The 23,296-nt window shown below is 36.3% G+C and overlaps 1 protein-coding gene across 2 annotated transcripts in view; it reads left to right on the plus strand.

The window, feature by feature from the left end:
* LOC134528112 (anillin-like) overlaps positions 1–23,296 on the plus strand; it is a 66,467-nt gene that overhangs the window by 9,628 nt on the left and 33,543 nt on the right. For both annotated transcript variants that reach the window (XM_063361391.1, XM_063361390.1), the window contains exons 4-12: positions 889–1,070; positions 7,833–8,081; positions 8,778–9,411; positions 11,968–12,278; positions 19,248–19,398; positions 19,965–20,118; positions 20,531–20,639; positions 20,752–20,898; positions 22,199–22,369. In XM_063361391.1, coding sequence (XP_063217461.1) covers positions 889–1,070; positions 7,833–8,081; positions 8,778–9,411; positions 11,968–12,278; positions 19,248–19,398; positions 19,965–20,118; positions 20,531–20,639; positions 20,752–20,898; positions 22,199–22,369 — 2,108 coding nt within the window. The remainder of the gene's footprint in view (positions 1–888; positions 1,071–7,832; positions 8,082–8,777; positions 9,412–11,967; positions 12,279–19,247; positions 19,399–19,964; positions 20,119–20,530; positions 20,640–20,751; positions 20,899–22,198; positions 22,370–23,296) is intronic.

The raw sequence follows: 23,296 nt of genomic DNA on the forward strand, positions 1-23,296 counted from the left end.
AAATATCCGGAAAAATAGCTAACAGCCGTGGTCTAAAACCTCTTCAGATTAAAGAGCCTTTACTGTAATAGGCTACGAAGGCTGGTCAAGCTATGCAAACATAAACAAATTACTGAGTGTTTTATCTGTTGAAAATTGCTATTAAAGAATTAAATTTATGTTAATGCACTCTGCACACTGTTGCTTTTAAAAACAGCTTAGTGGAAAAATGTACATTCTCCCTATCTGCATCACTTCTAAGCAGTGTTCAGTATAGTTTCTTACTGCCTGAAGGGACTCAGCATGGATATGACAAATGGATCGGTTGGTAGTACTAAATATATAGGCCTACTAATGTTGCCTAAGTTTTCTTATTTATTCTGGTGTTTTTATTATTATCATCATCCTGGCACTAAAAAAAAATTCATCCCTACAAAATCATACTCGCTGATAAAGCTCATTTGCAGAATGAAAATCGTAAATTACGCACCACAAAGAAATTGGCATGGTTAATAATGCTGTGTGTTTGATTTTTGCTTCGTACTCTTTATTTGCTGAAGACAATGTTTGTACTATATTTGACAAAGTTACAAACATATGTTAGTTTAATATGTGTTTTAGTTATTACAAGCAATTTATTTTTGGAAGTAGGATCAATGCCTCTACAGTTGCTTTCATACCCCAGGCATGATTTATTAGTTATTAGGCTACTATGTTTGTTAGTAATCAATCACTCAACCAACAATAAAGTTCCTAATTTAATTAGTGATGGGTTGACGAGAATTGATGTGTATTTTTTTGTTTTTTTAATCTTAAATTATTGATGCAAAATTAGCATTAAACTACAAATTAAAAGTTTTGCACATTGTATGGATAGTTTTAAAGATTCGGTGCTTTTTTTTTCTCCAGATGCTAATCTCTCATCACCTATTCATCGAACAGAGAATGTTTTTAATGCTGATGATGAATCTTCAGCTGCCTCGCGCAGCATCAAGACACCAAATCGCAGCAATAGATTAGCAGCACTTGCAAGCACTATAAATAGCTGGGAAGATGATTTGAGACATCCACAGATAACCAAATCTCAACAGGTGCGTGTTATAGTTCATTTAATTTATTTTGGATAAGTTTTTTTTAACATATATTTGTTGTTGTTAAGAACTTAAACTGCATTTATGTTAGATGTACTATTTTAAAGTAGAAATCTAAAATTTATTCAGACATTATGTACCACTTATTTAATTAACGGAAATACGAAGTTGTCTGATGTGTAAATTTTCTTTTAAAGCTTTTTAAAGGTTATAACCTTTATCTGTTCGTTTGCATTGCAGCTGTGTATCATTTATAAACATGTGGCCAGCGCTAGTTGGCATCATTAATGTTTGGTTATGTTGCTTCCCGTATAGAGCGCGTACACGTAGTCGAATATCGATGTTGATATCTCGCTGATTGCATGCAATGTGCGCGCTCTGTCGAGTGCCGAGTTAACTACGTTTGATTGCCCACACTCTTTCGTGGGAAGTGTACTACGACGATAGTTTTGCATTAGTTCATGCTCGCATTGAGGTCACAGATTTTGTTTTTCTATTTAAAGTTAAAGGAAGGTTTTTGTTGCATAACTTATTAATTTAAATTGTTTGGCATGCTCTTGTATACTCCACTTTTTAAATAAACATACAGTACACTCCCGATTATCCGCAAAATTAAGTGGCTGGGCGGATAGTGAAAATCGCGGATAATCCGCAAAAGAGCCAAAAATGGGGGGGAAAAAAAAAAGGAAACAATTTCAACTTTAAAATCTAAAAATTTATGTACAGTAAATGTTACAATTAACATTAAATAATGTTAAATGATGCTCAAATTTTTGTATTTTACTGAATAATTAACATACAATACATTTCAGTAATGTAAACATAAAAGTGCTCAACCATACGACTAGAAACAAAGCGCTACAGAGACAAAAATATCAACACATGCCAGCCTACTGCGTGAGTTCCGAGAAGGCCTGTGGCGTTTTACTGTATACTTTACACAATACACTCGTCAATAGAGTTCAAATTTGCTCACTTGTAATAAAATACAGATTTACATATGTGCTGTATTTTTTTCGTAGCATGCACAGATAATAGGGAGTTTACTGTACTTTGTTTTTATGAATAACTTTACCTAACAAATTTTTTATTTTTTTTTTCACGTAAATGTTGCATTTTTACTTTTCAAAGTTTTTTTAGTAAATAATGTGCGACGATTATGCGATAAATCACAGATTTGGTGGAGAGGCTAGAGTGTAACGAGAATGCGAAATAAAGATTTTTAGAATGATATCGCTTGACCCTGTTTTTTTACTTCTTCTGTCTACACAATGTTGTATTATCACGTTTTACTTATGATGCTGTCTAATGTTCTATGCTGTAAAATCAAACAGCTTGGTAGTTGAGACAGATTTCTCGCCTTTTGTTTGTAAAACTGCTAGTTGACAATCTCCTGGCACATTTTCTTTCTTCAGGGTGTCAGTCTATCGCCCAAAATGTGAAAACATTTTCTTTTCCAGATAGTATTTTAGTGCATAGTCATACACACAAATGTATTTTACACTGTTCTGTTTGAACTAGGGCAGCTGTGGTGTTGGTGGAAGATGGATTTCCTCTATTTCATTCAGAAAGTTGCAGGATATGTAAATTATTTTAAAAATATATATTGCGGAAAATTTCTAATATGGTCATGGAGAAGTCTGGGAAATTTTATTGCAGATTTTGGTAATACCCTGCTCATGTGTCTGATGTTAAGCCGATTATCTCACTAAATGGTGACATCTGGCTTAGCGGGGTAATGGGTGGGCCATTGTCATGATAAGAGGGGAGTGGCATAGAAAGATTCTAGTCATTTTCACCATACCTTCTCTTCCATTAACTCTGCCAAGCCCTCAATTTATTTCAAGGCTAGCAAACATCATCTTTTTTTAATTTAGTTTTTTAGCCTGCGTTTGATCCGACCTTGGACACGTTAACACCAACAGATGTGTATATGAAAAAAAAACCACAGACATACCCATATTACACACAAGGTATTCTATTAAATATATAATTTCCTAATAAAATGGTATTCAAGTAGGAAGTGAGGCGGCATTGGTTAGACACTGAAATTGCATTCCGGTCAGGCCATCCTGATTTCGGTTTTCCATTGTTTTTCCAATTTATTCCCTAATATCCCTGGTCTGTGTCTGTGTGTATTATAGTCAGGGACAAGATTATATGGTGAAGTGCGATAAAGTCTGAACAACAGAAAATATGTCAATACCCACATACCACTTCAATGCTAGTTAATACACCATAAAGCTCCGAAATGCAATCAAAAAATAATGAAACTAATCAGCATATTTAATTGAAACTCAATTCATACCACAAACATGTAATATTTTAATATATTAAATTCAATGAATGAAAATTATTTAACATGGAGTTTGTACCAATATATATGTACAGTAGAATCCCGCTGATGCGACCCCTCACGGTGTCCGGAAAAATTGACTTATAAACGGAATGGTCGCAATAGAGAATTCGGGCCAATTTTTATCCCCCCCATCCCCCCCCCCCCCCCACCCAATTATAAAGTGAATTTGCATCACGCCAGTTCGGCTATGCTAGCCGGCTGGTTGTTATTTTCGTTCAAAACGAGGCGAAGGAACTTGTGTGGATCAGGTAGAAAACATTTGGCTATAAACGAAAGATATAAGAACAATGCTATCCTGAAATGCTGTGACATGTTTTTGGAGTAGATAATCACAGCGACAGACGGACAGGATGCGCTCCCGTCCTTGCTGTCAGCGATGTTTATTTTGACAGCTCAAGCAATTATCTTTTCCACGGCCCTTCACAGCGTAAAAAAAAAGATAAGAAAAAAAAACACGTTGGAATGCAGATGGAAAAGTAACTATGCAGTAAAATAAATATATTTACGGCCCTGCTAAATTTTTCTATTCAAAAAATTCGAGGTATTAGTGATTTTTCAGCAGAAACTGCTGTGTGACTAATAAACAAATTGTATCATAATAACTTAAACTTATAAATTACTAGCTGACCCGGCAGACTTCGTACTGCCTAATTAAATTGCAATAAAGTCCTGTCAAAATGATTTGTAATGTGACTTTTTTTGTTCATACATATTTTATAGTCGGGGCAAAAAATTCTCCTGAACAGAACCGTCACCCTGGTGATAGGGTGTTGTGAATAAGAAATATAATTAAATAAAACATATAAATAAAAAGATAAAAAAAAAAATAAGTAATCTCTTTATTGTTAATCATGTGAAACATAGTAAATTTATTTTCATTGTAGTGCATGATTAGATCGGTAATTAGCTTGGTTTGTAGAATTTCGGGTTCTTCTACCTAAATTGATTTGTCTAATAGGAGGAATATCTATATTATAGATTATTTTGTCACATGCAATAATTAACGATCATAGGTAAATAAACACTGCACAAAACACTATATAGGTAAGAATTTGTTTCGTGTATAAGTTGACAAAAGCAAACTCATTAGGGTAGGTAACCTAAAATCCAAGAAAGAAAACACTGACATTGACAGTTTGTTGTTGTTTCAACTTTTTTTAAATTTGATATGAATTGGAGTCAAATCCTTCAAGCCGTATTTAAAATAGGGAAATGAAATAATAAAAAACTTATGAAATACTTTTGGTAATGCTGGTTTTGTTTGACTGATGTAATGACTTGAAAACTGATGCATTTTAAAATAAAACAAATGAAATAATATCGCGAAGCCGACCAAATTGAACTATTCAATTTCGGTTTTTTTTTTGTTTATCTGTGCTCCAACGCACACTGTTTTGATAGATATGATTGAACTTTGTACAGAGGTAATAAAGTGCAAATTGACTCTTTGACGTTAGGAACATACCTACATTGTTTAAACAACAATGAGTGCTCGTTTTAGTTAGAAAACGTTTGTATGGGAAAAAGAAAAGGGCTGGTTTTAGGGTTTTTCTGGCAATGATTCAAATTTTTCTCGCCATAAAAACCATCTTTGAACTTCAACGAACATTTAAAAAAAAAAATTGGCCAAATTGGTCCAGGCGTTGTTGAGTTATGCGCTTACCAACACATTTTGCGATTCATTTTTATATTATAGATTTATTAATGGCGAAGGACAGTCGTATAAGCCCATAAAAATATTTATTTTACCGAGAATGGACTATACAACCTGGCTTTTGTCACATGCGGTGTGGGAGGGGAGGAGGATTCTGACAGTTTCTCACGCAGAAGGTTTTAATAAGGGAGGGAATGTGTTGAAATGTTAGATGAAAAAGGGGGGGGGGTTGTTTTTACATGGTTTGTGGCTCTGGGAGGGATGAGCCTTGAATAATTAGCAGGGGATGGAAGAGGTAAGCGTCGCGTCACGTCACGTCACGTAATGACGTCAAGCCGCCGCTACCGCCAGCCTGGCCGGACGAGTTTCTTACGCTCTCGCAGAAGCTACAACAGCTGCTTTTCGTGCGGGCGGGTAAGATAACATGACAGCTGAGACGGCTTTTTGTGCGATAGTGGAGCGCCAAGCTCTGCTAGACACTGCCGCGTGGACAGTCTAGAGGGGTGGTATCTATTTTTAGCCGTCTTTTGTATGCCTGCCTGCTTACAGTACAGCTCTCGCCAAGATAAACGTGAACACATAGCGCCCAACAAAGTGTAACAGACTTGTTTTTCAGCTGATTTTACTCAATTTTTCGACTTTCTCTGCTCAAATTTTTCACGGTTTCTCAAAAAACGGTCATATAAACGGAATGGACGCATCAGAGGGGGGTCGCATCGGCGGGATTCTACTGTACTAAATAGATTGTAAAAAATTTTTTTTTTTATATTGCAACTGTTATTAGTAACTAATTTTTATATTATGACATTGGTACAATTTTTCAAACACACGTATACTTCCAGATTTATTTTTATTATTCCTAGTAGTTGGACATGTCTTGTTAACTAATTATTTTATAAAAGTGAATCATGTATCAGTGAGTAGAAATTACACTAGTTTGGTGAAGTTACTGTCATTTAACATTTAAGTGTTGTATTTGTTGACAGAAACCTCCTCTTTTAAAAACATTAGTAGCCTAAAAATAAAATCATAAAATCTTATCTCTTGTTAGTGTCTCAAATGCAGCAAAACCCCCCTCCCCCATCTCTTCCCTTCTCTCTCTCTTTCTCTTCCCCCCCTCTTTCTCTTCCCCCCCCTCTCTCTCTTCCCCCCCTCCCCCCATGTGGAAAACGCTCGGACCTCACGGGCCTCCCCTGGAAATTTTTGCAGGCCCCACTTGCGAATCCTATAGATTTGTACCCCTGGCTATACCTTTAGCTCAAAATAATATTTTATACTGTTTGGCACTTTAGGTTTAGAACAGGGTTGACTTATTTAAACCACAATGGTTTTAAATTGTGGTTTAAACCAAGAGGTTTTTATGGAAAAAAAAAAGTTTTTTATTAATGTATTTTTTAATTGAATATCGTAATTTTTTTTAATGAAAAGTCTGATTCCATTGTAAAAAAAAAGTTTTGTTCTTTTGATGCACAGAAACAAAAAAAATATATACTAATAAAGATCTTATCATTTAGATTATCTCAATAAGTTGTAAAAATACCCTGCTAAATACTCCTCTAATATAAAAAAAAATATTAAATAGTTAATTCCTTTTCTCTGGAAAATCTTTGACTGTAGTGTAAATCCAGATTCGGTGAGAAACTCCCATTGTAAGGAGAATCCTCCTCATTAGGGAAATACCCTTTCTGTGGTTAAGTCCCAGTCAGATGTGCTGATTTGCTGACTTCAGTTCTTTTATGTTATAACTCTTCTGATTCAACATGAGTGCAGAAAGCAGATGGCTTTCATTTTAACATAGGGAGAACCAAAATAACTAATGTAATTAAAAAACATGGTTTAAACAAAAAAAAAGCCTGTTTTTTTTTTTAAACCTAGGTTTTTTCCGACTCTGGTTTAGAAATTACCTAAAACCAACTTTTGGAAGAATAAAATTTCTAAGATTTTGCCCTAATATATAATGAACTAAAGTAATGGTATCAGTATTATTTTAATTAAAAATTCACATTTTTTTATGTTAATCTGAGATATTTGTACAGCCATCCTTTACTACATTATAATAGTTTGCCCTTGGAATGAAAACAACTTTGTTTTACTCAGTAATCATACTTTTGTATTAAACAAATTACTAAGCTCTATAACTCTTGATGTAATTAATTTCTAGGGACTGTGAAAACACTTTGTATTAATGAGAGTTTTGTATTAACGGGGTTTTTGTTAATGAAGTTTCATTGTAGTAGATTGGTGGGCATGTTGTGGTGAGCTCAGTTCAATGTTGGATGGACAGTGGTGGGAACTAAGGCACAATGATTCTTAAGTCTCAATGTTGCGTGCCATGATGATTTTTTTTTGTTTTTTAATCATTACTTTTATTTAAGGGCTTTTTATAAATTTTTAACGTGATTTCTCGTTTGCAATTATTGCTCTGCAACAAATATTTTCAGCAGATATTCACTTAGTGCAATATCATGGGTGTAAAAATGTGTGCAATTGATGATAAATGTGTGTTGAAAATATTTGAAGCAGAACAACAAAGGCAAAGGAGGTATTAATTAAAAATTTGTAAATAGCCCTTAAACAAAAGAGGAATTATTGAAAAATGAAAAATAAAATCAACATAGCATTTTAAATATGAATGGTGAATAGTTTGCAGTGATGCTAAAGGGTGAGGATGAAATAAAACAGTATTATACTGTTATAATGTTTATTTGGGTGTCAAGCCACTATTCTCCAAAAAAAAATTCTTTTTCAGGCAACACCTGGAAAGAAAAGAAATGTAGGTAGTGGCCCTGGACAGAATGATAAGGCAAGTGGTAGGCATGTCACCTGGGGTGCTAATGTTGGTGGTGCCCAGAACAGAGGCTTAAGTTTCAAGCGTGTGGGTTCTTTTGGAAATGAAGATGCTTCAAGCTCAGTCGTAGGTTATCAGAAGCCTGATGCAAATGGGAGTAGCTCCTTGCCTAAGAAAGTTGCCTTGGATAGTGCCACTATGGAATCATTGGTAAGTAGCAGATGGTGTTCAGATTATTATTATTTTTTTCATTGTTAAATAGTGAATTTTCTTGAGAAACTAATTAATTATGTTTTACCGTTATACATATTTTTTTTTTAAAACCATTTTGTGTGGGGTTATGGCATCACCAATTCTTGGTAAAATTCAATAAATACACTGTGTAGTAATATTGTAAATTCAGTACCAAAGCAATTTAGATTAAGTCTATTTTTCATGCCTTTTTATTTACCGCAGTAAGAAAAAAATATTAGAAGTATTTTGTTTTATAGTTATTGGCCTTCCAGACTATCACAGTAATAACTTAAGGCAGTTATGTATATTGATAAAATATTAATAAGTACTACCTATACTTCACTCTGATTCATTGCTTGGTAACAAAATCTTTTCAAACCGACTTAAGGACAGTGCTTGTGGTCACATTTAATGTTTGTCAAACGTAGCATGCTATCTATATTTTTATCTAAATAATCAATTATAAGCTCTTGCAAAGAGTTCCAGTGCAGTTTCATTTTTTGTGTATACTTTCAAACATTCTGGAAAGCTTTTATCCTTTGATTTATCTACTGACAGGAAAAAAATGTTTCCATGTGAAATTTGCATTTTTTTTTCCAGGAAGCACAAGGCTTTTTGCGTACTGTATCTCATTCTCGCCTGGTGTATGACTATGGCGTACATGCTTCACAGGAAGAAGAAAACAAAGAGCCACCATCTCCGAAACAGAATGGCAAGGACAAAACTTTTAGCCCAGTCAGTTCGACCACGTCCCTGACAGGTTCCTCCAGTCCGTGTCACAGTCCTCGGATGGGCGTGGCTGCTTTCCGGAGCTCTGCCCAACGCTTGCCGTCGAGCACTTCACCGGACAAGTCGCTCGCAAAGTCATCGTCTGTAGAGTCTGGAATAAGTGTGGCTGCGTGCAGGTCCTCGCCAGAGAAGATTTTCGGTGCAGGAAGTCCCAAGATGGGCATTGGATCGGTCTGTAAGGTGGTCGGCTCGGTGGATAAGAGGGTAGGTTTGTCGGGCCCTCGGGCGGGGGCTGCGGGCAGCCCGAGGAAAGTGGACGTTTCACCGGGGAGTGTCCTCCAGAAGGCAGCTGCCTTTGAGTGTCACAGCCCATCAAAGAAGACGGTGAAGGACCCGGCCGAGCTCCCCATTTCGGAAAGGCTTGCTTTGTTCGAACGTAACAAGGGGCAACCTCCTTTGCCAAAGCCTGCAGTAGCTTTGGCAGTTTCCAAGAAGTGCGAGGTGAAGAAGCAGCTGCCTCGTGCTGATTCTGCCTCAAAAGTTGTGAATGCAGAACAGAAGCAAGTTTTGAAACCCGGTATGTAATACTTCATTAACCCTTGCATTAACATTTCAGGTACTCAGACAGGATTACTGTAGACAGGGCAAATATGGAAAACAGGGAAAACACAGGGAATTGACAAGGCATCGTTAAAAACCTAGAAAACACGGGGAAATTTACAAAATGTTCATTATTAAATGGAATTAGTAAATTTAATTCTAGTATGTTCCTTTAATGTATTAAAACCAGTTAGTATTTTCAGCACCAATACATGTATATTTTCAGAACAAATACATGTATAGTTGAAGACTCATCTGTTTTCATAATTAATTAAACGTAAGCGAAACAATCATTAAACGAACTGTATTATTTAATGAATTGAAGCATAATGAAAAATCGATAGTCTTGTAACAAGTCACAATCGTGCTAGTCTAAGACGACAACTGTTCCTTGTACAAACAAAAACACTCAAAAACAAATGTTCCTATGACTGTTGCAAGTAGTGGGGCGTAAAACTCTGTTGTTATAATATTTCACAACGGTCAATGATGTAACTTAAAAAAAAGTTTTAACTTAAGAATAGACAATTTATTCTTAAACACATAATACAATCGCCAAGACGGCACGACCTCTCAGCCGGACTCTCGCACAATGACTGATGAAACACACCCCATCACAAAGCACAAGAAATTTCCGTTAGCTGGACTGAAATACTGCCTTACGATTGGCTACAACATTTATTGTTACAACCGAGATTAAGTAACCCTCCTTCTTTGAGGGTTTCTCCTCGCTGTCACCGGTCTGTCCCTCTCTCACACATTCTATCTCTTTTTAAGTTAACTCCGAATTCTAGGATTCCCCAGTCGGATATTCCCATGGGCTATCTGTATGTCTCACACAGAATGCGATTAAATTATTGTTTTTCTACGCCGCTGTCACTGTCTTTCTTACTCTACACATGGCACTGTCTTAAAACCACTATAAAACACATACATAAAATTATTATTATTATAAAAGAACATTTAAATGCAATAAAATACTGAAATTCACACTTACATAAATAATAACCAAACCAGCATAGTGAAAACCAGTAAAATTATAGTAAAAAAGCTTTTATAAATATAAAACTTATACATTAACATTAATTATAAGAATATTACCAATCACTACATAATATAAAACAAAGTCGCTTGCTGCTGTCTGTCTGTCCCTATGTATGCTTAGATCTTTAAAACTACGTAACTGATTTTGAGGCGTTTTTTTAATAGATAGTGTGATTCAAGAGGAAGGTTTATATGTATAATACATGCATAATATAGTAGAGAAACAACTGATAATATTAGAGGTTTCTAATGTGATGTCGTAAATAAACACTTTTTTTTGCGCTTATATTGCAAACGCTGGCTGAACCCTACGAGATAGATCAAAATAATGTAGTACAGTATTGTACACCTTAAAAGGTCTACAAAAATGTCCACGATGGTATATGTCTTATCTCTTAGGGATAACCCACAATAATCCTTTACTTTTTACGAGAAATAATGGCTTATTTATGAAGCGATTTTAAGAAATACAGCATTAATCCTTATCCAATTAAGTACCTTAAATACATTGTGCATTTAATATAGATCAATATGGCCCTTTACAGCATGTAATTTAAATGAATATTTTAGAAGATATTACAGATTTTAAATGCAGGGACATAGCGGTTGCGGCGGTACCGGCCGGGGGGGGGGGGGGGGGGGGCGGCACGTGCCTATAAATAGCGCATCGAAGGCCGCGCTTGGCCCTACAGCACTTTATGATTAGCAGCGATCGCACACGTTTATCGGCGCTCTCTAGCAAGGAAAATAACAATTATTACTTAATAAAAACGTGCTTTTCAGCGCGATGTGACAAAATCTCTGTGAACGCTGTATATAAAGACATTCTGTAGTACATATATTTAGTATCAGTATTGCACCCGTGCGAAGCCGGGGCGGGTCGCTAGTAATCAAATAAATTACATGTACTAAACGAGGTCACTATGACCTTGAAATTACATAACCAGCTGATCCCTTCTGAATGACAAAAAAACAATTTTTTTTAAAAAATATTTTTAAAAGCTGGGGAAGGCAGCGTCTTGCAACGTTACATGTGTTTTAACCAAATCAAGAAACAGTACTGCATTTTAAATTTTTGGTCAAATGTAATGGTTTCATATTATGTGCGGCAGCAGCTTGATGAGACAGGGGAAGCTCAAGGAAATAGTCGATAAGTAGAGACCGGAAAAATTCGCGTATTCATTTCACGATATGCTATAATCCAAACAACTGTACCTTTATATTGCTTCTGCGATTGGCTCACAGTTTATCTGAAGGACTTTGAGCCAATGGAAAACCTTCAACCAAAAGAGTATCGAATCGCAAGCGTCCCAGTTATCAGGTGTCACGAGTCAATAGCCAATGAGCAGGTGGCATTTGCCTGAGTGTGTAGAGGTTTGTGGAGTCTATCCTAGAGGTCATCGAAAGCGCGAATTTTTCCGGTCTCTTATCTATAAGAGGATTGTGGAAACCCAGCTCATGTAGTTACTTGTGGGTGTTTGTCCGCCAGACACCAGCTCTTCAGCTGCAGCGACGCCGAGCACAGGCGGCGGTGCCGGTCCGTCAGGGCCGTCCAGCAGGGTCCTGGAGCAGCTGCAGAGGTTCGAGAGCGGCGTGAGTTGCGACAGCGACTGCGTGCGGGCCGCCAAGGAGGAGCGCCTCAAGGAGCTGCAGGCCTTGCACAGTCGCTGGAACAAGGCCAAGGACGCGCCCGCCGGCGACGAGAGAGCGGAGGTGCCCGCTGGCGACGAGAAGAGCGAGATGCAGAAAGGCATCGACAAGTGGCACAAGAACAGGAAAATGGAAGGTGGTTGGGAAAAGGTTAGCGATGAAACACATTTCATCATGGGTGAAACCTTGAGTAACTGACTCCAGTGGAAGGCCTTATCTGGCATTCTGTGGTTCGGCTTGCGTTCAGGTTTTATTTTGGGTGGACACTGGCTGTTGACTGCATTACCACCAGCATTTTGTAGTTCACTCACAGTTTATCTTTACTTATAGTTTTTATTTCAGAGCATTGTTCCCTTAAAAAGTTCTTAATTTGTCTTTAATTGAATTATGGCCCTTAAAAGTCCTTAAATTTCACTAAGAATCCTTAAAAACTCCTTAATTTGCACAAACACTTTGCAGTCCACTACATTTTAGTTTTAGAGGTTTGAATTTCTCCATCATCATCATCATCACCATCACCACCACCTCAGCATCACAACCACCATCATCACCACCACCATCATCATCACCACCATCATCAGCACCATCATCAGCACCATCATCAGCATCACCATCATCACCATCAAAATCACCCCATCATCATCTTCACCATCATAATCACTATCATCATTACCATCACCATCATCATCATCACCATCATCATCACCACCATCACCATCATCACCATCCTCATTACCATCATCACCACCATCATCACCACCATCACCGTCATCATCACCATCATCATCACCATCATCACCACCATCTTCATCATCATCATCATCATCATCATTATTTTAAAGATTAAAGTTTTTCATGAGCTTTTACATTAAGATATCTTAATTAAATGCAAGTATGCTATAAGAAACCAATTAAAATAATTATTTTATTTGTTTTTCAGCCATTTTGTCAAAACCTTGCAAAATAAATTTTAATTACTGTATCAGCTGCATAATTTGGCACTATTATTTTCAAAATTGATATCTTTTCTATCTAACTAATTAGTATTATTATTACCAACCAATATTCTACTGTCGTGAGGGGGGTTTTCGAATCGGCGTACGTTTATATCTTGGGCGCCACCACGTGGATGGGCATGTGGACCCGGCTACCGACTCTGTCCCAGGGCAGTGACGTGACCCACGTGGAGCTAGGCTTGACTTCCCCCCTGCTAGCACTCACCGGCCCACTCTCAGCGGCGGGCACGCTATGTTACTGCTCGTGAGGTCTTGAGGCACACCTCCGTCTCTGTGCTGGGAAACTCGTGGTCGAGAATTAAGTGCAACGAGTCTAGTGAATATTGAGCTTTATTGGCGCCGACACATACACTCAAGACGCACACAGAAAACAGCACACAGTCCAGCTTTCATGCTTTCATAAGTCCACCAATTAATTTAAAAATGCTCCGGGGAGCTTTAATTAATTAAGTTAAACAGTCTGCCGCCGGGGTAGGCCTCGAAGGTTGATTAAAAAAGGTTTAAAAAATAGTTACGATGGCGGATGTTAACGGATCGGTTACAAGCAGAAGGTGAAGTCGACGAGGTGCTGAGGTGCGTCGTACCCCGCACTGCGAACGGAAGAGACTGCCCCGGGCCCCGGGTGTCATGGCCGCAGGCAGTGCTGAACTTACTGTTAGTACATTAATATTAAAGACAGTTAAACGTAACTATTAAAACCTTTTAAAAATTGCAAGTTAATTAAGATTTAAGGATTAAATCTTACAGATATTTAAGAATTCCATTATTTAAAAAACATGCAGTCTCCACTGCTCCAGTCAGGGTGGGTGCGGAAAGGGTTCGCGCAGGGCGACTGGACACATGCACACACACACTTGTTGGCGGGAGGTTTGAAACAGAGGGTGTCGGTGGGAGGAGAGGGGGTCGGCAGTGGCGTGAGGCACATCGGGCTTAGGCAGGGCGTAGCTCTGGTCAACGTCACTACATTAAAAAAACTGTTAGTTTCTCATTGCATAACTGCATTTAACTTAATTATTTTATTTTCTAGGTTTGGGTCTTGGTTGGAACAGTAGGTGTTCTTAAATTGGGATATTTTGACTGAGTCATCTATAGTTTATAATATATACATAAATAATGTGTTTTTATTTGTGAAACAAACTTCCAATACAGTAAGACCCTCTTAAGAAAATGAGAAAACCATTCTTCTTTAGTAGAAAAATGTACTAAATAGGTATAAATAAAAGTATGAATTTGTTGGGTTAAATAGTTGTTATATTGGGCAAATATTCAGAATTAAATTCTGCATGGATTTACATAAGGTAATTCGCTGTTTGGTTTCAGAAAACAAAATATACTAATTAAAAATCTTTGATACAAACCTGTTGTATTCTAGAATTATAAACTTAGTAATTGTAAAGTTTGTACCTTGCACTACAGAAGAAAATGTGATTAGTTCTTGCAGAAATATTTAAATAGGCATTTGTTACAAATTAAGTTCTTCAACATTCAATGCTATGGACTCCCACCATTTCATTACAACAAACAATGAAGATAAATAAAAATAAAAATTGTTAGCGATGTTAGCAGGATTTACACTATCTCATACAGTAATTTTAATTTTTGGTTAGACGTATTTGCAGTTATTTAACATACTGTTGCAATTTTGTTTATGTTAACCTATACTCCAGACACAAAAGGTTAACTCCTTTGTGATTGCTTTATTCAAAATTTTGTTGATAATTCACTGAAGTAAAAAAACATTTTTAAATAGCCTACAAATACCCTTTGTACATGAACATTATTGGTACCATCATCATTAAAGAGTTACAAATATAAGAAATATAATAAACACATGTTTACCATCTGCTTATCTGGAAATGATGCAAACTTTAAGTGAAAATAAATGTACACTGAACAAAGAATGATCTGAGATGATGTATCATAGTTACCATAAATGGCCCTATACATGTTGGGCAAGTTTAATATTACGGCACTGCTGCTTATTTGCAGAGCATAAACCCTATTATATCCTCCGAAAACTGTAATTATTGTTTTTTTGGGTGTGTAAATTATAGTATCAGGGATGTGCTAAGTATGTGGATTCCTAAATCATTCTAGCGATGATTATGTTAGAATGACACACACATACACACATATATAGTTACGAATTATTATTACAATGAAAATAATAAATCGTCATGGGAAAACTACTGGGTTCGTAAATGGATAGCCCAATTAAAGATTTTATTACATAGTTTTATTGATTGCAACTATTTACATCACTAACAAATAATCTTCTTAAAATGCCTAATAATCAATTACACTTAAAAATAGTGATGGTTCGAATCCCATTTTTCTCGAATCCGAATCTCGAATCCGAATCCCAAACAGTACCTCGAATCCAAATCCAGTTCTCAAATTATAAAATAATTTATAAGTTAAGAGAAAAAATTAAACATTATGCAGAATTATTTAACCCTTTAAATTTTTATTTAAAGAAACAAGTATTTGACACGGTCAGGATCAAGACGATTCTGTTTTTGGTCACATATGTTTCCTGCAGTGCTGAACAAACGTTCAGAGAACACTGTCGCAGGTGGTGAACACAAATATTTTTTGGACAGTTTATGTAGCCTGGGTGAACACGCAGACTGAGTTTTCCAGTATTCGAGAATGTTTATTTCTGGGTTAACTGTAGGATCACGTAAGAATCTGGTCACTTCATCTATTGCTGTAGAATCCGACTTGGTGTTTTTAAGGCATTCAGGCATTATCTGTGAGTACAGTGATTCATGTATCCACGGAAATCGGAAAACAAAATTCAACATCCGACGGAACAATATTTTGTAGTTACCAACTTGACATTTGTTTAAAGTCCCAAATGAAGGTAAATGCATTCCTGAAATATTTAATGGAAACTAAAAGGCGCCATCTTGGCTTCAATGGTTTTAGGCCATAAGAAATATTGTTGTGCGTCTTTTAAAATTAAGCCTCACTAAAGCATAATGATTAATATGCCCGAAGTTAAAAGTGACGGGGTGTTTTCTCTAGTTTGCCCATTAAAATTTTTTATATTAATATTAGTTATTTTTTATGTTGCTCAAAATGATTGGCTAACAAATTCATTGGTTGGCCATCATGGAATTCTCAGATAATACATATTTTAACGTTGGTAGTCTACAGAAACCAAACTTGGTCCTAAAAAAATTCATAAATAGAATGTATCAGAATATTTAAAACTGAATTGCTATTAAAATAATAATTGTGTAATGTATTAATTTTTGTCATTAATTATTTCATTGTTATTACTACATGTGCGACCGTAAATATGATGAAAGTCGGCATTATTGTTGTATTACTAAGTAACAGATTTCTCGGGTAAAGTTATTTTAAAAAAAAACAAGATTCATATTTAGTCTAGATCCTAAATGTGCTTTATTTTATTTTTTAGCATATTCTGAGAATACATATGTGATTTATGCCTTATTTAATGCCAATGTAGCGACATTGCATCCATGTTCATGAATATAAAGTAAGTTTCCCAAATCAGTACATGCTTCATAATTTTTTTTATATAATAACGAATATAAAGTACAATACAGTAGAACCTTGTTAATCCGTGATGCGCTAATTCGGGAATCGGATAATCCGGGACGATTTAAAAGAGAAGAAAAAAAAGAGAAGTAAAAATTGTCAGCGCTTAAAATTAACGTCACGCGGGCCGGCGGCCTGCAAACACTACAAGCCATCACGTGGGCCGCCAAACTCTGCAACGCTGTTTGTACTGACCCTTTGTGTCGCCCCCCTTTCAGCTGTCACATTTGTCACTCTTTAAACTTGAGGGGGATGTCCTGACGTCTGCTTCCCGTTCCCTTTGTTTGTTTCCACCCGCGCCTGGCGAGTGACGTGTCTGGCTGGCATTCGGCTGTACGATGGGGAGGGGGGGAGGTGCAAGGTCAGCACGATCATATCTTTCTCTCTTCGGCTGTTGTAAATGACCGTGAACTAATGGCTAGACATTTTTAAGCCGAGAAACTAATTCGAAGACTGCCGGCCCTTACCGTGAACGGCCTTAACCCAGCTGCACGCCGGTGTCTGAGAAGCTTGACAAGACCTTCCGGGCTTTTAATCGCTAGTCCGTGAAATTCGGTAATCCGTGATTATCTCGGTCCTGACCATCACGTATTAACGAGGTTCTACTGTACCTCAATAGGATGTGTTCCAAGGAAAACGTAAACAGGCCAAGTAAATTGTAAGAATTTAAGTTTTTAAAGTACTACATTTACATCAATGTTTTTCCTCGAATCCCGAATCTTTTCCCTCGAATTTCGAATCTTTCGAATACTAGAGATTCGGTGGGATTCGAGGATTCGACCGGCCCATCCCTACTTAAAAATGTTGCTTCCCTAGTCACTCGTTTCTTACACACCGCAGACCTAGCTGGGCCGCACCCCTGGCGCAACTCTCACCTCAGCACCCCTCGTGGACCTTCATTCGCCGCACTCCGCCGCTTCCGTCACACTTCCCTTCCTTCGCCGAGGATCCACTCGACGCTTCGCTCGGAACTTCTCTCGGGACTCTCGCCGCACCCGCGGCACTATTGCGCCGGAAATTCCGCCGCGGAAAAACTCCCAATTCCTCACTGAAATCGGAGGCCAGAGTCCTGGGCTTATATAGGCCCAGGTGCCACTTCTAGAAGTCGCGAGCGCGGCTGGGGCCTGTCGCGTCATTCCGTGCTGACCTGATGCCAGATTTATCGAGAAATGCCTCGACAGCTCATGCGGAACCCTACACAGCTGCCAGGTGTCAGGTTGACGGCGCTGAGACAGAGCGCCACGCGGGTAGAGGAGGGGGGAAGCGATAACATCCGAAATCCACGAGGAGTGCGCGGCACGTCTCACGTTGTGGCGACCATGTGATGTCAGTGGCCGTACGGAGCCGCCAGCTAACTCCGAAACTGCGCGCGCTGCGGCCCTGCTTACGTTTGTAACAATATATATATGTGTGTGTGAATATAAAATTCATCTAAACGTGGAAAAACTCTGATAAAGATGTGTCATTATTAGTTATTTTTATCTTAGAAGGCAACCACTACAAATTGTATTACGTTAAAAAAAGACAGGAAAATGTATATGGCGTTGATTACACCACAAGTGTTCTGTCATGACAATGAGGTTGTTTTAGAGCAAATATTTTGTTGGATAACTTCAATTTTTGTATACTAGTTTTGTGTTGATTTAGTGCTTAATAATGGGGAAGATCTAATAACTTCAAAATGTTTTAATAGGCATGTTAAGGATAATGATATTGCAATCTTAGGCAGGAAAACATCTTAAGCTATATTTAAAAAATTTTTAGGACTAACTGATTATTTCTAGTGTTGTAAAGGTTTTTATAATAGTATATTCAGATCTCCTTTGGTGGTAGGCAAGTGAACTGGCCTATTGACTAAAATAGCCTACCTTTGCAATTACAAGAGCCAAGATTATTGGTGTTTTAAAAAAGCAAATTTGATCATTAAAAATATTGGATTTCGTTTTTTCATCAACAATTAAAACACATGTACATATCACGTACAATTACATTGATCAATTGCTGCAACTGTTTGTGGTAAGACACTTTAAGTGTGTACATTAAACGATACTACTACATATATTGATGAAAGTTAAACATAAATCTAAGTAAAACATTCAGTAATAAAAAAAATAAAGTTAAAAGCACTAAAATCGTTATACATTTACATATTCTTGTAATGTTTATGTATAAGCCTTTACCCATTATTTTATGGTGACAGCTAGAGACTGCTTTTATTTATTTACTTTGAAAAACCATAGATAGAAACTAAATATTTTTTTTTACATTGTACGTAAGATTTTAGGTTTTTAAATAAAAACCTAAATTAAATATTTATGAAATTAATTTTTTATTTTAATATATATAAAGAGGTAATTGAGGTCAATTTCACTGCATTTCGGTGTTATGTGGTGTCAATGACTTCCATTTCAGTGCTTGGCAGTGTATTGACTTAATTTCACTGTTATTTCTGTTTTATCGCTATTCACCATATAATCTTGCTTCTACTGCTGTCATGTAATTTCTTTTGTAATTGTGAATGTCATTGCAGAAGCAACCGGCGAACAACTGTTCGCCAGTACCTTCTGCGCCGCCCCTGCCGTCTGACTTACAGGTGCCTTCGCAGCCACAAAGTGTCGTATCATCTGAAGATTCTCGGCAGGCTAAGAGAATTGCTTCTGTTGAAACTCGACATGTTAGAAGTAAGTGTCCCATAGTGTAAAGTTTTTTATTTGACTTAAGCATTAGTGAAAGGGTGACTTGAAAAAAAAAAGTCATCCAGCTCATCAATATTTCTCTTTCCAAGAATAGAAAAAGTTGAAGGTACAGTAAATAGTGATTTGAGCACCATATCATAGTTATTTGATAATGCTGTATATTTTATTTTTCATAAATTAAGAAATGTACGTACTTTCACACACTGTACTGAATGTTACAAAATCTCATTTCCTTAACCAGAGTGACATGCTATAATTTAAAAATGACCTTAATAGTACAATATTTATATAAAATTAGGGCAAATTTTTGAACAAGCCTTTTTTTAAGTCTGGGTTGAAACGTATGTGCTCCAGATTTAAAAGGAGCATTTACATCACAAGTTACTTTAATGTACTCAACACAAGTTCAACAAAGATCATTGTAGCATGTTTTGTTTTACTGTGTTGAAGAACTGATTTTTGCATATTACATTACTTGGGAAATAGTACCATTTTTATTTATATCATTCTACACTGATCATCTGATTAAATATGAGTGTATGAATTTTTAGTACAGAGTCCTGAGAGCCAGTATCCTGCCGTCAAGGATTTGAAGAAAATTAAGGTATCGCCACCAAAACCAGGGAAACTATACCCATGCCTCTCTGACATCGAAGCCACTACAACTGAAACTGAAACAGATGCAGCTGATGATGAATGTCAGAGGTTAGTGGTAGGCTTATATTTCTGACTAGTAGACAGTGATTGGCCTGTGTGAAGCTTCGACTAAGTGAATCTATCGAAGCTGTTTTTAATATTCAGTTGTACTTCACCAGAAAATTTGCTATTTGTTTTATTTGAAGCTTTGTGATGCAAAGCTTCACGTGTGATGTGGCACAATTGGCCACAATTAGGGTGGAAAACAGTCCTGGCTCCGGCCATAATGTACTGTATAGTAATGTGCAATATTTATTAATTTCTCATGTTTAATCGTAGAGTAATCATATTGCAGTATTTGATTTATGCTAAAATTAAAACATTTAAATTTTTCTAGGAGGAATGTATAACTAAAATGTTTCATTATTTATTAATATATTTAATATTTCTTCTCACTGATGTAATATTTTTTTGTTTTCAGTGTAAGTTCGGAGGATATATCTAGTTCTGTTCACGATATAAGTTTCGGGAGAGAGATAATGGAAGCAGCTGGTTTCAAGCAACATCAAAGAAACATTAACTTAAATTTGGTAAATATTATTAGTATCATCTTCCTTTTAATTCTACATGGGCAGGTTAATCCTGTTGCTTTGCCTAAATATATGTAAATGGTTAAGTTTTTTGAATTGGTCTTTTCTTCAGAGCGAAAGTAGTAATCTGTCTCAGGAAGAATCTGCAGTCTGCGATGACATGGACGATTTCTTGGATGAAGCCCTAGCAGATGACTCGGATTCTGATGCCAGCGCTCCCACTCCACCAAAGAAGCATAGAATTTCTAATTCACCAGAGGTACACTAGTTATGTTTCTTTGTTTTCAACTGGGTATTACTAATAACATTTTATGACTAATATAGAATTCAAAAAATGCATAATAGGATAATCTCATGTTTGATGGAATATTTGGAATTGTTACTTATGTATTTATATTTAAAGATTTGCAACCACTATTTTGTTTTGACTGGAAGGCAAAATCTTCATATACCCAAAATTGTGTGGGGTTAGTTTTGAACCCATGGCCTTAAGAATGAGGTTTATATATATTATAAGCAGTTACATGAACAAGTATATTGTATTGTGGACTCCACAAAATTTCTATTCATGTTGCTTGTATGAAAAATAGCAATAGGTACACATTTTTAAAAATTGTGTTAGTGTTTATGTGTATGTATTTAATTTCTGGAACATTATCAATCTATTTAGTATTAGAACACTGGTTTGTTCAGCTGGCAGCCGGTACTAAATTTTCCGTAAAAAGAATCAAAACTTAAATTTGTAACAAAGGAGCATTTCATTAGTAATGTCCATTGAAGATTCATTGTTAAGAAAAGTAATTTATTTATTGAAATGTTTAATTGTTGCACCGTTATTTTAGGGCATCAAAATTCAGCGAAAAAAATTCTCACATTATGTGCATGTTGTTTTTGGTCCCACTGTTAGAATCAATGTATTTTAAAGTTGAAATCAAATATTCATTTGGATATTACCACTTACTTATTTAATTAACGGAAATACGAAGTTATCTGATGTGTAAATTTTCTTTTAAAGATGTTTTCAAACGTTATAACTTTTATCTGTTTGTCTTCGTTGCCGCTGTGTGCCACTTGTATAAATGTAGCCAGCGCTAGTTGGCATCATTCATGTTCGATTATGTTGATTCCCGTATAGAGCGTGTGCACGTAGTCAAATATCGATATCAATAGCTCGCAGATTGCATGCAACTCACACGTTCAATCTAATGCTATTTAACTACATTTGATAGCCCTCACTCTTTCGTGGTAAGTGTGTACTGTGATGATAGTTATGCATTAGTTCCGGCTCACGTTCGGGTCATGATTTTCATTTTTCTATTTAAAGTCCAACAAAAATTTTTTTTGCATGACTTATTAAATAAATTGTTTGGCATGCTTTTGTAGACACTACTTTTTAAATAAGAGTACTTTCCATGATTTGGTTCTGTTTTAAGAATAACTTAAAACAAAAAATGCTTTTTTTTTATTATTAAAGTTGCACCCCTACTTTTCAAACTTGATTTTAGTATAAAATGTGTGACGATTATGCATTGAAACATGGTATATTATATTTTCTTCAGGTTGTTTGGAAAAATCACGATAGCCCTGCTACATCACAGTCCAACAGTTTTGAGTACGTACATGGGGAAAATGCTTCCCAATGTCCATCTGCGAAAACATCAGGTGGGAATCCTCTCATCACGCTGACCCACACAATCAGTGTTTATCGTCGGCAGCAGAACATGGCATGTGTAAGTCACGTGTTTTTTTTTTTTTTTTTTAGTGTGAGAGGTTCATGTTAATGTAGCTCGGACAATTCCATATATTTGTTAAAATCTCATCCTGTATGAACCCCATGTACGCTTCTCCGCAATTTTATTTGTTTCTCTTGTCAGATGACAGATATGTTACTTTGCACCATTGACTATTTTTAGAACTGTTTTTATTTCTTCAATATGAGCATTTCTTGAAGGTGTTTTTAATTTGATACATGGTATTTTGTGTTATAATTGTGTTAGACTTACAATTTAACATGATGATGTTGGCAAATTGTTGTTGTCCACATGTACACTGTATTAATTTTTGTGCTGAAAGCTAAATACAGTATTTTTCTTTTTAAGAGAGTTAAAATTATTTAGTGCATAATTTAATAATTTTTTAAGTACAGTAGAATCTCGTTATAGCGAGAACACGGCTATAACGAGGTATTTTTGAGGAATTTACGGCGTGATCGCTTGAAGCGCGCTTTTGTTATTTGTCTGCTTTATCTCCACCCCTCTCGCTCGCCACTAGACATCTTGCCGTTGACACCTGTCACATTCTTCAGCCTTGCAGTCGCCACCTAAGTGCGTGGCTTTAAAAATAGAATCCCATCCTTTCTTTCTTTTATCAAACTTCCGTTAGTTATCTGTGCCGTGTGTAGACAAAGTTTGTGATTGGAACAGAAACAACGTAAGAAAGTATTTTTTACAAATTAGAAATATGTGTGTTTTTGTTTTTATAATCACGTATTTTCACGTTTTTTTGGTTGTTATCTTAAAAGAGATAATATTAAAAAGCCGCTCTAATGAGATTTAATTATTTCTTGGTTAACAAAAGCTATTAATTATCAAATATTGTTAATTGTTTATATTCTATTTATTATTATTTACGCGACGTCATACTGTACGCGTACGCAA

This window comes from Bacillus rossius, chromosome 1 (genome assembly GCF_032445375.1).
Source record: "Bacillus rossius redtenbacheri isolate Brsri chromosome 1, Brsri_v3, whole genome shotgun sequence".
NCBI classification, from domain to species: Eukaryota; Metazoa; Arthropoda; class Insecta; order Phasmatodea; family Bacillidae; genus Bacillus; species Bacillus rossius.